The 14,221-nt window shown below is 50.4% G+C and overlaps 1 protein-coding gene across 1 annotated transcript in view; it reads left to right on the top strand.

Annotated features, from left to right (window-relative positions):
• Umodl1 (uromodulin like 1) overlaps positions 1-14,221 on the top strand; it is a 57,662-nt gene that overhangs the window by 16,986 nt on the left and 26,455 nt on the right. Inside the window, exons 6-7 of the mRNA XM_032888591.1 lie at positions 1,451-1,591; positions 12,513-12,767. Of these exons, the coding sequence (XP_032744482.1) occupies positions 1,451-1,591; positions 12,513-12,767 (396 nt within the window). The remainder of the gene's footprint in view (positions 1-1,450; positions 1,592-12,512; positions 12,768-14,221) is intronic.

The raw sequence follows: 14,221 nt of genomic DNA, 5'->3' as shown, positions 1-14,221 counted from the left end.
ATATGGACACACTCACACACATTGACACACACACATACACACTCACACACACATTGACACACACACATTGACACACACATACACATTGATACACTCACACACATTGACACACACTGACACATACACACTCACACACATTGACACATACACACTCACACACATTGACACACACTGACACATACACACTCACACACACATTGACATACTCACACACATTAACATATTCACTCATACACTAACATACATCACATACTCACACACACTCATATACATTGACACACTCACACACATTGACATAATCACACACATATGTGCGTGCACACACTAACACACTCATACACTCACACACTCATTCACACACACTCACCCACACATTGACACACTCACACTCATTCACACACGCACACTCACAGAGAGTCTCCTCTACTCCCTCCCTTTCTCCCTAGCACGCTCATCACCTGTTCATGGAACACTAAACTGAAAGCTACAGATTATGACTCATGGGAAACTCAGACTCTCCAGGAAAGAAACAATAACACCAGTGGCTTAAAAAAATCTATGTCAGGGTTTGGCGAATTTTTTATATCAGTCCCTTAGGTCTGATGCTGGCATGTAGCAGTCACTGGTGTATGAGCAAAGGCCTGGGGACTTCACCCCTCCTCCTGGTGAAGCTGGGGAGAGGTTCCTGTGTAGCCCTGTCTCTGGCGTCAGCCATGTTAAGGGCAGGGCCCGTGACCAAAGCATTCATCTTGTCCTCCTGCAAATGTCCCTCAGCCACATAGGCTCATTTCTGGAGGCCAGTGAGCATCCTTAGAACCTGCTACAGATGTGGCCTTTCACCGGGTGGTTGGGGGTGGGAGGTGGGGAGGGGAGTCTGGATTGGTGAGGTTTGTCTCTAGGTTGGAGGCTGTCATAACATGAGGTCATGGTCCAATTGGCTATCTCCATAAATCACATGCATGGAAAGTAGAACATGCATGAAGATAAATCAAAATCACACACTTACTTTCCCCCAGGAGAAGGGGGATGGTGCTTTGTGGGTGACCATGAATGTCCCTGCTTACTCATAAACATAGTTAGATATGAAGCAACCTAGCTTTGCCCTCTTCACCCTGAAGAAGTGGTTTTATGTGAGGCAGGTATTCTGGGGCCTCGAATGGGAAGATGGCAGACACAAGAGGGAAGGCCGGGCCAGCTGGAAATGTTGGGCGATGTTCCAGAATCTTCTCGGCTTAGGAAACTTCTGGTTCCTTTGGTTTATTCTTGAACCCAACATGCTATGACCACTAAGGCTTAGGCGAGCCCCAGAGCCATATGCACAGGCTAAAACAGCTTAGTGGGGATCAGCAAGCTATCAGTGAGCATGCTCAGGCTTTGCCTGCTCTGTGGGAGGTCACAGAGAATGAGGAAGTAGCTTCCCGTTACCTCACCGGTTCCCCCTTTCCCACAGACGTGAACGAGTGTCTTCACAGTGAGCTCCAAGCCTGCTCTGAAGGAAAACAGTGCCGGAACCTGGAGGGCTCCTACCAATGTGTGTCTCCCCAGCAGCTGACCACCTTGCCTTCCCAGCATCTGAACCACACAGATAAAGGTAATGCTAGAGGCCTCAGACAGCGTGCGAGAGACAGAGACCGAGCCTAGGGTAGATGGCTAAAGGACCTCAGGTACTCTGGCTATCTTCTTCCCATGAGGGTGTGAGGTCTAGGTTCCAAAGACAGGAGCAGAGGAAGGTCGGGGTAGGCTGAGAGGTGGAAGAGAACCTGAGGAGTCATGGACAGATAGGAGATACTTATTCATTGACCCTCAGGCCGCTGGGAAGGAAGACAGAGGCAGGCACTTGCCGGCACACATAGGCCACATACAGATGCACACAGGCACAAACACAGGCCAGCACACAGGCCTCAGGCAGACACACACAGGCAGACCGGCGAAGGCACAAAGCTCTGACCTCAAGGCCATAGTTATGTAAAAATCACACAAGAGCAAGATTCTTCCAGGAATGCTCCATTCCACTACATACATCCCCCCCATGCCCCCCACACGTTGGTATGCGCCATTTTGGGTTGGTTCACAGCTCCCCTAGACGGGCAGCCTTAGGCATCTGGACCTGGAGATCCATCGGCGCCATCTTGTCTAAACTTAAACTGTCTTGGCAGCCTTTTGTCCTCTGCTCCCGGGTACAGAAAGGCTGCTGGGTCCCTGCCATCCTGCCTACTCTCCTAGCAGATTGCCGTCAGTCCTTGGCATGGCAGCTGGCAAATGCACAGCCTACGCAGGAAATGCAGCGTCCACGCCAGAACCCTGCTCTCAGACACGGAGAGTGAGCATAGGTGGCACAGGAAAGAGACAGTCACAAATTCGCTGAGGTGCCAAAAGGTGTTATTTAAAAAAAAAAAAAAAATCCCAAACGTTCCATTCTACCAAATGAAGACCCAGGAGCTAGATGCTGTGGGGAAACCCTTGTTAGCTCAGAGAGGCAGAGGAAGCACCCAAAGCGACCTTCCAACCCCACCAAATCCCAGAAGGAAAAAGCTTCTTCTTCTCCACATTTCTTAAGCACCCTTGAGCTCAAAGACCCTCCTTTCTCTTTCCTGGGTTTTCCTATGTTCACTCCGGGTCAGCTGGGTTCTTGCTCCGCCCCTTGACCTGTGGTTGACTTTACTTTAGCGCTTGTTTACAGAAAGCTCTCGGGCTAGAGGTGTGCGGTGTGGGGGGGGGGGGGCGCTGAGCCGCATAACTACTTCTCTACAGTAAAGAGAAAGCCCTTGGGTAGGAGGTGCGTGGGAGGGTTGAGCCACGCCACCACGAGGCTTTTCCAGTTCACAATCTTCGGAGTTCACAGTGTGATCAAATCTCCTGTAACAAAAAGAGATAGAGACTCAAGGACTATTTATACCGATCCCGAAGGGATGAACTGGGTTCATCTCTGACTTTGATGGGGATCAGAAAGGCCAAGCTGGAGGTGAGGCAGGGAGGCTATGGGAACTTTGAACACACATATGTGCGCGCGCGCACACACACACACACACACACACACACACACACACACACACACGTATGCACACACACATGCACGCACACACGCGTGCACGCGCGCACACACATGCACACATGCATGCACACTCACACACATGCACGCGCATGCACACACGTGCATGCACACATGCATGCACGCACACACACATGCACACACATGCATGCACACACATATACACATGCATGCACTCACGCATGCACTACACATGCACACACACACAACAGCAGCAACCCCACTCCCACCTCCTACCCCTGGGTCATCTTGCAACAGCTTGGCCAGCCTCCCTCTCCTCCTGCCTCCCATAAGCATCCGGAGCATCAAACCTTCATCCTGATATCCAAAATATCATGCCCTATTATTGCCCCTTTGTACCCATGGTAACTTCTCCTGAATACCCTGACTCCGAACTGTGGCATTCTCTTCATTATCATCCTTAAAGTCCCAGCTCCTTTCTCCCATGTTTAGCTCTTATCTTTGAGAGCCCTCGAGCTGTCTAAAAAGCTTCTGCCTCTGCTCCCACCCCTTGTCATCTCAGCCCGGGGGTTCATTGTCTCCGGCCATCCTGGTACTGGGTGGGGACCAATTAGAGACCTAGACAGAGACCCCATGCCATCCTATGGGCTGGACTTTGTGACGATCTTCCTGGAAAGTCCATAAGACCCTGTGATATGCACTCAGCTTTAGAGTGGGGATCCCCCTCTCATTGGCCCCGGACCCATTAGTGCTTGGTAGGGCTGACGGTACTTCGGAGAATTGTCCCCGCTGTATCTATACCCAGACAGCAGAGTGGACCTCACAGCCAGGGTGAAGGCAGCTCTCGCTCTGCCCTTTGCAAAATGGAGATTCCGAGTCTCTTCTTAAGGATTCTGGGTTCGCCCGGCCTGTCACCTTTCCAGGTAGGATGTGAAGTATTATCTCTTAACCTCCTGTGGCCCCTGCTGGTCACCTCCTCTCCTGATGTTATCTCTGCAGATCTCTCAGTTCCAGGCACAGTGCGATATTTCATGGTGCAGGCTGGTGCTGGGTAGGGAAGGATTAGAGACTTAGATAAAAACTCCATGCCATCATCTCTCTCCTTAGTGGGAGAAACCCATGGAGTTTTGTGTGCATGAGTTCTGCTGAAACTGCCCCGTGTCCCTCCTTCCCCAGAAGGTAACAGGTCATATCACTCAGTTCTAATAACAGAAAGGGTGGACTATGCCCCAGGGATCAAAAGCTTAGATCTCTTGAGAAAATGCCAGACATAGTGCGACAGTTTGTATATGCTTGGCCTGGAGAGTGGCATTATTAGGAGGTGTGGCCTTGTTGGACTAGGTGTGGCCATGTTGGAGTGGGCGTGAATCTATTGGAGTAGACATGGCTCTGTTGGAGTAAGTGTGTCACTGTAGGCATGGACTTTAAGACCTTCATCCTAGCTGCCTGGGAGACAGTCTTCTCTTAGCTGTCTTCAGAACAAGAGACAGAACTCTCAGCTCCTCCAGCCCCATGTCTGCCTGGATGCTGCCATGCTCCCAACCCTGATAATGGACTGAAACTCTGAACCTGGAAGCCAGCCCCAAGTATATGTTGTCCTTATAAGAGTTGCCTTGGTCATGGTATCTGTTCACAGCAGTAAAACCCTAAGACCCATAGTGGGGTCACACTGTACATCTCTGCAATACAAGGACCTTGAAGTTTCTGTTCCTAGAGTCCCCTGGTATTGCAAAGACAATACCATATGAAGTATACATATATGAATACATATATGAAGACAGACAACTGGCGACTCCATTCTGCCTGCAAAGCCCTCCTGTATCTGGGGAGCCCAGGACCTTTCAGCTTCTGCAGAATTGGATGCCTACCTTACAAACTGTCATTCCAGGGAGCTTGCTGTATGTCCCCATGTGTCAGAGATTCCCTGGTCTGTGGACTCCAAGCTGAGAACCCTGTCCTTGAGGTGGGAAGACAGGCTGTGACACTGTCGTTTTGACTGTGGTTAGTGGTCTGATAAGGTGCTAGGCTCTCTCTACAATTGGTTATGCTGCCGGTTAAATTGGGCTATGTCATAGGTAGAAGAAACCTCTAATAGCGTTCCAGATCAAGGACTAAGGATGGATGGGGACCATGACAAGGGAAGGCTTCTCTAAGATGGAATAGGTGTGTGTGTGTGTGTGTGTGTGTGTGTGTGTGTGTGTGTTTGTATGTGTGTATACGTGTGTATGTGTGTGTACGTGTGTATGTGTGTGTGTGTATGTGTGTGTGTGTGTGTGTATGTGTGTGTACGTGTGTGTGTGTGTGTGTGTGTGTGTGTGTACGTGTGTGTATGTGTGTGTATGTGTGTGTGTATGTGTGTACGTGTGTGTGTGTGTGTTTGTATGTATGTTTCCAGATTTGAGAGTACCCACCAGTTTTTGCTGCATATTGCTCTAAGAACCACATGTATTTTAAATCCAGAAGCTAATACAAATGAACAATCTGTTGGACTGCCTCAACTGTACAAGTCACTGGAAAACACAGCACAAATCTCAGATGCATTTCTTGTGAAATCAGTCACCCAGTGGATGGTGCCACGGGGCAGCTGAATTCTTGCACAGGACAGCAGCCAAAAGATGTCTTGTATGATTCACCCCTTGCCATTCTAGGAATGTGTCCTGCTTTGAGGAAGCCCTGGATCCTCCCCCATACAATCTCCATGCTCAACTGGCACCTGCCACCTTTTTAGATGCCACCTAGATTTGTGACCTGGTGGAGCAGGGGCGCCAACTGCCGTAGTGAGCAGGGCTGGCATGGAGTAAGGTCAGATTCCCTTAGGCAATCCTGCGACTTCCATTTGAGTTTGATGTCCTCCTGTATCTGGGGGAGCCCAGGACCTTTCAGCTTCTGAAGAATCGGATGCCTACCTTACACACTGTCATGCCAGGGAACATGCTGTATGCCCCCATGTGTCAGAGATTCCCTGGTCTGCGGACCCCAGGCTGTTTGATTGAGCCTGGCTTCAATACTTCACATTCCACAAAGGCTTGGGTGTCAAGCTGCTGGATGCAAAAGACAAGAGGGACGGAGTTAGACAGAAAGATCTCTTGAAGCCCGGTGTCCCGGTGTTCCTCCTGATCTGAGGGATGTGACGAAGGGCCACCTGGAAGGAGCAAGATCCCAGACCCACAGCCCTGGTGACTCTGATGAACATCTCCAAAGGGATCGTTGAATTTTGGGGTTCCGTCCCCAGTCACAGCATGGTGAGAGCCACAGAGCAAGAGCTTTGGCCTGGATTTGGGAAGTTCAGGGTTTCTTTCTGTAGCGCTTTGCTGTGTGAACAGATATCCACCCACCTGACCTAAGGCTCCAACAACAGACCAAAGAGAAGGTTCCAAGCCTAGTATGGCTTCATCCACAGGCACATGAATGGCTCTTAGTCATCAACGACAAGTCTCATAGGAGTGTTGTCTTAGTCAGAGTTCTTTAGAGTCACAGAACTTATGGGTAGTCTCTATACAGTAAGGGAATTGGTTGATGACTTACAGTCTGTAGTCCAACTCCCCAACAATGGTCAGCAGCAGCTGTGAATGGAAGTCCAAGGACCTAGCAGTGGCTGTGTCCCACGAGGCAGGCAGGCAGGCAGGCAGGCAGAGAAGGGAGAATCTTCCTTCTCCCAATGTCCTTTTGTAAATCTCCTTCTCCAGCAGAAGGTATGTCCCAGATTAAAGGTGTGTACTACCCCGCCTGGGTCTGGGACTTGCTTTGTCCCAGGTGACCTTGAACTCAGAGATCTCCTTGCCTTAAGCTCCTGGGATTCATAGCCACGATGCCTCAAGATCTCTATACCAAGATCCAGGTCAGAAACGTACATCTCCCGGCCTCAAGATCAGGATCAAAGGTGAGCCTTCCAATTCTGGATTGTCGTTCATTCCAGACATAGTCAAGTTGACAACCAGGAATAGCCACTACAAGTGTGAATGATGACGCCCCCATACTTGCTTAGATGTACCCTCCCCTGCCCCCCACCATCCAGTAAGCCTTCCACCCTCTAGCACCCGCTGACACCACTTGCAGCTCAGAGCAGGGCTGGAGGAAGACATGGTTGGAATCTCAGGTGAGGGTTTAATGGCCTTCCTGTCCCTTTCTTCCATGAAGGAGGGTCATCAGAACAGATCTTTAGGGTCTCTCTCAGGTGGTCACAGGTGTTCTTGTGACAATGGTGTCCCCTAAGCTAGAGGACAGAGGTCCCCACACCCTCAGATCAGGAGAAAACTCAAGAGTCAAGTGCTATTTCCTAGGGCCATGTTAAGCTTCAGAGTGACCATAGGAGGGCATCATGGTTGATGGAGGACGAAATCAAGGCCCTGGGAAAGAGGGGGTGAGGAGAGTTTTTATTTTAAAACACTACAGGAGGGTCCTACCGAGGCAGATCGGCCTTAGGGTGCTCGTGTTTCCATTTCCTGGTGCATCAAGAGTTCCCTCACAAGTTTGCCCAGTGTAGGAAGGCTGCCTGGAAACTCACTCAACAGGACCTGAGGTTGTATAACCATCCAGGAGTTGCCATAACAAAGCGCCTCAGACAACATGGCTTAAATCATGGGAAAGCATCCTCTCAAAATCCAGGAGACCACCACGAGCTCAAAACAGGCATCACTTGGCCAAATGAAGGGGTGGTTGGGTTGAGGGTCCCCGGGAGCTCTTAGAGACGATTTGCTCCCTGCCTTTTCCGACGACTACCTGCTCTCCTTGGCTTATGGCTGCTTCTCCGGCTTTGGAAGTCAGCGCCTTCAGTTCTCGATCCACTCTGTCCTCACGTGACCTCCTGTTTCTGCTGTGTTAACGCAACCTTCCCTCTGACTCTCTATTGTGTAGGCACCTGTGATTGCACTACTCCGGACTTAAGTGTACCCACAAAGGCTCCTTTTCTACCTAAGAGTCCTGGGGACCTGGCCTCTCTCAAGGTCATCATGCATTCTCCGTCCTGTGGTTGAATAGCTTAGGAGCAGAGCAAGTGAACTCTGCCGCTGGTTGTTAGACAGTGTTATTTCTGCATTGACCTCCCTAGGCCTCAGTCTTGCTTTCCATTAAGTGGGGCCGTAGAAAGATGTCTTCTCTGGGATTGGGGTGAGGTCTCACTCACAGGGCTGGCCCACACAGCACTCAGAGGAAAGGCTTCATAGCAGCCATAGACAGCTTAGATGGAATGTGGCCTGCGTGTCATGGCCCTTATGAGCGTATAGCATGGAGTGTTGATGCCACCATGCGAGCAGTGCTAATTTGCACACTTCACTGTGCCCGCCCGGCACAGAGGTGGATGTGAATCCATCGTCCCCCCCTCCCCCATCTATGGCAACACTGAGTTAATAATCTCGAGCTGTGGGAAACTGTCACTGCTGTAGGTCAAGGTCGGTCGGACGTGGACTCTGTCAACTGTGCCTTCTTCAAGGTACCATGTCAGAGAAGGAGCCACACAAACATCTCTCAGCGGTGGCTGCCCTTGGCGGGCGTGCTTTTGGGTTGGAGATTTCCTTTCTGCTGATGTCAGAATCAACTTCCACAGATGCCTGGAGGGTCTCCTAGCAGTCAAAGTGCAGAGTCCTCAGCCCTTATCCTTGCAGTCAAAGACCCTCCGGACCTGAGAGAGTAAGGTTCCATGTGCACTGCCAACTGCTCACCCCTTGACCTCTTCCTAACCCATCATCTGCCTTCTTTCAGAAGGGGTCTTTCTTATTTAAATCCCGCCCGATGGGAGACATCCTAAGGCACCCTTTGAAACAGAGAGCCAGGCGGGGCGGGCAGACTGTCTACAGGAATGGTAGCAGGGAAATGGGATTGAGGAACTGCTCACTTGCTTCTGGGTGAGCTCCCAGCCTCTGCTTTCCTGGTGACTAGTGTATTGCTATATCACTGCCTTCCACACGTGTGGACTCAGCCCCGTTCGGCCTTGTATGTCTCGACTATAGGAACGGCACAGACAAGGCTGTAGTTTTTGAGAGGGCAAGTGTAGCGCAGCCTCCCTCCTTCCCTTCCTCCTTCCTGTGAGGACTTCCTGAGGCCCTGCAGTGACTGGAAGGAACATTCCACTTCAGGGTCCCTGTGACTGGAGTCAGGGATAAGAAACAGTCAGGCCAGGGCTGCAGCTGCCCGTGGGCTCCACCTTCCCTGCCGCTGAGGAACATGCCATTGCCATAGATTTCTGTGATAAACATCATGACCAGAAGGAACCTGGGGAGGAAGGGTTTATTCCAGCTTGTAGCTCACAGTACATAATGAAGTTAAGATGGGGCAGGGTTTGAGGCCAAGTCCACGGAAGAACGCTGTTTACCGGCTCACTCTCCATGGCTCGCTCAGTCTGCTTTCCTATACCCAGGAGCGGGCAGCCCAGGGTTGGCATTGACCTCGTGAGCTGGCCCTCCCATGTCTATCATTAATTAAGAAATATCCATAGCTTTGACCACAGGCTAATCCGACGGAGCCATTTTCTCAGCTAAGGTCCCTCTTCCCAGATGACTCCAGCTCGGTACGAGATGATAAAACGCAACCAGAAGACTCATCAAGTGAGCAACCAGGTCCACATCCACTCCCATAGCTGAGACTTCAAAGCCCGCTCTCTTCTGCATCCTAGGAGTACTAAGGAAACAGTGCAACTCTGATTGGTAGTCACCAGTCCTGTCCAGCTGAGGCAAGGAACTTGGACTTCTAGCAATTTAAGCCCTCCACCTTGATGTGGATCTGCGAGAGCTCTCCACGGGGGAAGCCTACTGCACAGGGAACTAGCATGACAATGGGCAGCTAAATGCTGGTTGAGGGGAGGAGACAGAGGGCTGTGTTGGAGCATTGGGACCAGGCACTATATTTGATTCTGGGAATCTTAGCAGTTGAGGAGAAGAGGGGGATGGGCTAACTGTTATCCTTTTCTGTTCTTTTTTTTTTTTCTTTCTCTCTCTTTTATTTATGTGAGTACACTGTCGCTGTCTTCAGACACACCAGAAGAGGGCATCTGATCCCATTACAGATGGTTGTGAGCCACCGTGTGGTTGCTGAGAATTGAACTCAGGACCTCTGGAAGAGCAGTCAGTGCTCTAACCACTAAGCCATCTCTCCAGTCCCTGTTAATCGTTTCTTTAATGAAGGAAACAGTCATGCACCTTGGAAGGACAAAATCTTCATACCATTAGAAAGCAAACATCCTTTAAGACCTTTTCCTGTATGTGTGCATGCAAATGTGTGCTTGTTCCTGTGTGTGCAGGACCTGTGTGCGTGCACATATGTGTGTGTGCATATGCATGTGTGCACGTGTGCATGTGTATGTGTGTGCATTGTGTGTGCGCATGCTTGTGTGTGCATGTATGTGCGTTTACGTGTGAGTGTACATATGTGTGTGCACACATGCCTGTGTGCATGTGCATGTGCACGTGTGCCCATGTGTATGTGTGCATGTTTATGTGTGTATATATGCATATGCATGTGTGTGCATGTACGGGTGAGTGTGCATATGCATGTGTGAAAACATGCCTGTGTGTCTGTGTATGTATGTGTGCAAGTGCGCATATGCATGTGTGCACGCATGCATGTATTTGTGTGCACGTGTGTGTGTGTGTGTGTGTGTATGTGTGTGTGTGTGTGTGTGTGTGTATTCCAGAGAGCAGACTTAGGTGTCATTCTTTGGACACTGTCTCTCACTGAACTCACTGCTCTTACAAGCAGGGCAGGCTACTGAGCATGGGGGATATGCCTCTCTCAGTGCTGAAATGATGAGCACAGGCCAGCATGTCTACTCTTTGTCTTTTACAACAACAAACATGGATTCTGGGCACAAACTCAAGACTTTGTTCTTGCCAAGTGTCTTAGATACTTTTATGCTGTTGTGATAAGAAACCATGACTGGCACAACTTCTAGAAGAAAGAATTTGTTTGGGGTGTACAGTCTCAGAGGGTGAGTCCATGACCATCATGGCGGGGAGCATGACAGCAGGCAGGCAGTCATGGCGCCGGAGCAGCAGCTGAGAGCTCACATCTTGATCCACATGCACAAGGCAGCGAAAGCTAACTGGGAAAGGTGTGAGCTTTTGAAACCTCAAAGCCCACCCCCAGGGACACGCCTTCTCTAACAAGGCCACACCTCCTGATCCTTCCCAAACAGTTCCAGCAGCTGGGGAACAGGCATTAAAATATCTGAGCCTATAGGGGCCATTCTCCCTCAAACTGCCACACAAGGCAAACACTTTACTGACTGAGTTATCTCCTCAACTGTATCCTACAAGTTCTGACACAAAAGGCTTTGGGAAACCATATCATTTAAGGATTCTTATTTTCCTTTACTATGGCTTCTGCAAAATATTTTAAAGTCCTGATTGCTTACTCTCTTTTGGCAGAACTGAAATTCTGGTGCAAAAACTCTTGATGACTCACCTGAAGGCACCTACTTCTTACATAGTTCCCACTGCCATCTGACCACTGGAAAGCCAGAGCATTGGTCCACCCGAAGCAGGGCTCGAGTCTGCTTTAGTTACAGAACAGACACTGTTCAGTACCTTGCTTGCTCCTCAGAGCTCATGTTTAGATGAAAACGTTAGAACAGGGTTGTGGAGGAAACCCAGGCTGACTCCCAGGCCAATGGCTGAAGTTAGGCAGGATACAATCCTTGTGCACATGCAGTTGGCATGACCGTAACCTGGGAATGCATGCAGAGCCTGTGTTTTACACACACACCCTGGCTACAGAACAGCACGATGGCCTTCACTGTAGACTTTGGTCATGGTTTCCTGATCCCCATTGACTGTTCTAACTTCTATGTGTGGGTGCATGTGGAGGTCAGGCAGCGTCAGGTGACTTCCTCAATCTCTCCCTACCATGTTACTCACTGTAGTGTCTATGCCTGTGTGGTGCATGTACATATGTGCCTGTGTTTATTGGTACATGCATGTGCACATACACGTATGTGCATTCGCACATGAAGCCTGATTTTGGCTTTAGGAGTCTTCCTCAATTGCTCTCCAATATATCCTTTGAGGCAGGGCCTCTCACTTGGGTCAGAGCTTGTTAGTATTATTGGTCTAGATTGACTAGCCAGCTTGCTCTAGGTGAGAGGTGTTGATCCCCTATCCCTGCCTTAGGAGTGCTGGAATGACAGGCAGCTGCCATGACTGCCAGAACTTTACATGGGTTCTGGGGATCTGGTCCCCATTCACTTTTGAGGCAATCGGTTTATCTACTAAGCCATCCTCCCAGCCTTCAACCTTTGATGTTAAACTGAGTAATTAGTTAATTATTGTAAGATGAGTGAGTGTCGTTCTGCCCACTGGTCACCCTGTCAGGTAAGCAGGTAGGACCAAAGCTGAGATGCCTCCTCTCTGAGACCCACGTATATCTATCTCTCTCTCTCTTTTTTTTTTCTTTTCTTTTCTTTTTTTTTTTTTTTTTTTTTGGAAGCTGGGGACCGAACCCAGGGCCTTGCGCTTGCTAGGCAAGCGCTCTACCACTGAGCTAAATCCCCAACCCCTTATATCTCTCTCCCCAGACTGCCCTCCAATCCGAGACTTCGTGGCGCTTGACGTCACCAGCAGCAGTTTCCATGTGTCCTGGAGTTTGAATTCCACTCGGAACCACACTTTCCATGTACAAGTGTACAAGGGCAGAGAAATACTCATTAGCACTCGGACAGGGGCCCGGACTCTGGCTGTGCCTGACTTGGAGGCCGGAGTACTTTACAGAGTGAGGACTAGCTACCTGGGGTGCCAGGCCAACATCTCTGCCACACTGGTTGTCAAGACAGGTAAGGTCCTAGTCTGAGAGACGCGCATCTTCCTGGAGTGGGCTTCTCTGTCCCAGAGTTCTGGGCCCCTAGCTTGTCACATGATTCTTCCTGAATGCAGAGGGGACACTACATGTGTGTCCCCTGGTCCTCTGATCATCTCATCCCACACTGCACAGAGTGCTGCATACGGCCTCCTTGCTTGTTGACGTACAAGCTCTGTGGTAACCTGCCTTCTAATAGTCTGGCATACATGAATGTTGTCAGGTAGAGGAGGCAGTCACAGATCACAGCGTGTCACAGACATTCAGCCACACAGACTCCTTCAGGATCATCTGAATAGCCTCCCACTATCAGGGCAGCTCGATGGTGTCTTGATGAAATGGAAGCACATCCTATGTCCTGTGGCTCATAGCCTCCACCCTGCCTGTGCCACCTGCGCCAGTAGGGACAGATCCTTCCAAACCTACAGCACACATGCATATGCTCAGGCCCCTGGCACTGGGTGGCAGCCAATGTGGACATCCAGTCTTTATAGGTTGCCTGCCTGGCTCTGTCTGGTCATGGCGACCCACAGACCTTACCAGGCTAGGCAAGGCAATGAGGTGGCTCCCTTAGCTCTGACAGGGTATGGAAAGAGGAGGGAACTCTGCAACCTTGAGGTCCTAGATTCTCCAGTCTGTCCCTCTCCTAGCACAGATGGTGGCTGCAGGCTGAGGTCAGACTCACTGCCACTACAGAATCTGCTCCCTTCCATAGTGGCTTAAGCTTATCACAGGACGGGGTGTAGGATAAACAGCCTGCGGGGTGCTGGCTCCAGATGTCCCCTGGAAGGAATGCCTCTTCAGGGACAAGAGCCTCCATGAAGCCTTAGCAACATTTCCGCAGCTTCAGTGTGACGTGCCCATGTGATCTGTTGGGTTGAGCCCTTAGCCCGTGGGCCCAAGGTTCTCCATTCCAGGCTAGAGTTAATCTGTGGCTAACTGTCTAACAGTTAGAGCACATGATAGTCTGAAATGGAGCTCGCCCCAATGCCTGTGAACACTGGGTTTGCTCCCATAAAAGAGACATGGGCTTCCAGCATCTCGAGGAGAGCCAACCTTGTGGCAGGGGACCAGCTCTACCAGTTTCTCAGGTACAAAGTGGTGGCACTTGCCATGCTGAAACCCAGCAGGTCCTGGCAGACTGGGGCTGGCAGTCTCTAATGTAGGAGCATGGGTAGTGATTGAACATGAAGACCCGGCTAGGCCCCAGACTCAGCACGTTCCCCCACCCCAGGAAAGCACAGCTGGAGGGGCCTTGAGACCCCGCATGAACAACCTGAAAACCAGCTCTTACAAGTCTGGTGACTCTGTCCCTGTCCCAACTGACAGCATGTCTCTAACATGGATTGACTCTCACTGCAGTGTTTGAGTGAGTGGGGCTGGTGATCGATCCCAGGACTGTGTGCGTGCTAGTTGAACATTCTGCCACCT

This window comes from Rattus rattus, chromosome 18 (assembly GCF_011064425.1).
Source record: "Rattus rattus isolate New Zealand chromosome 18, Rrattus_CSIRO_v1, whole genome shotgun sequence".
Classification (NCBI taxonomy): domain Eukaryota; kingdom Metazoa; phylum Chordata; class Mammalia; order Rodentia; family Muridae; genus Rattus; species Rattus rattus.
Note: the sequence above shows the minus strand (reverse complement) of the source record. Positions and strands in the feature narration are given on the sequence as shown.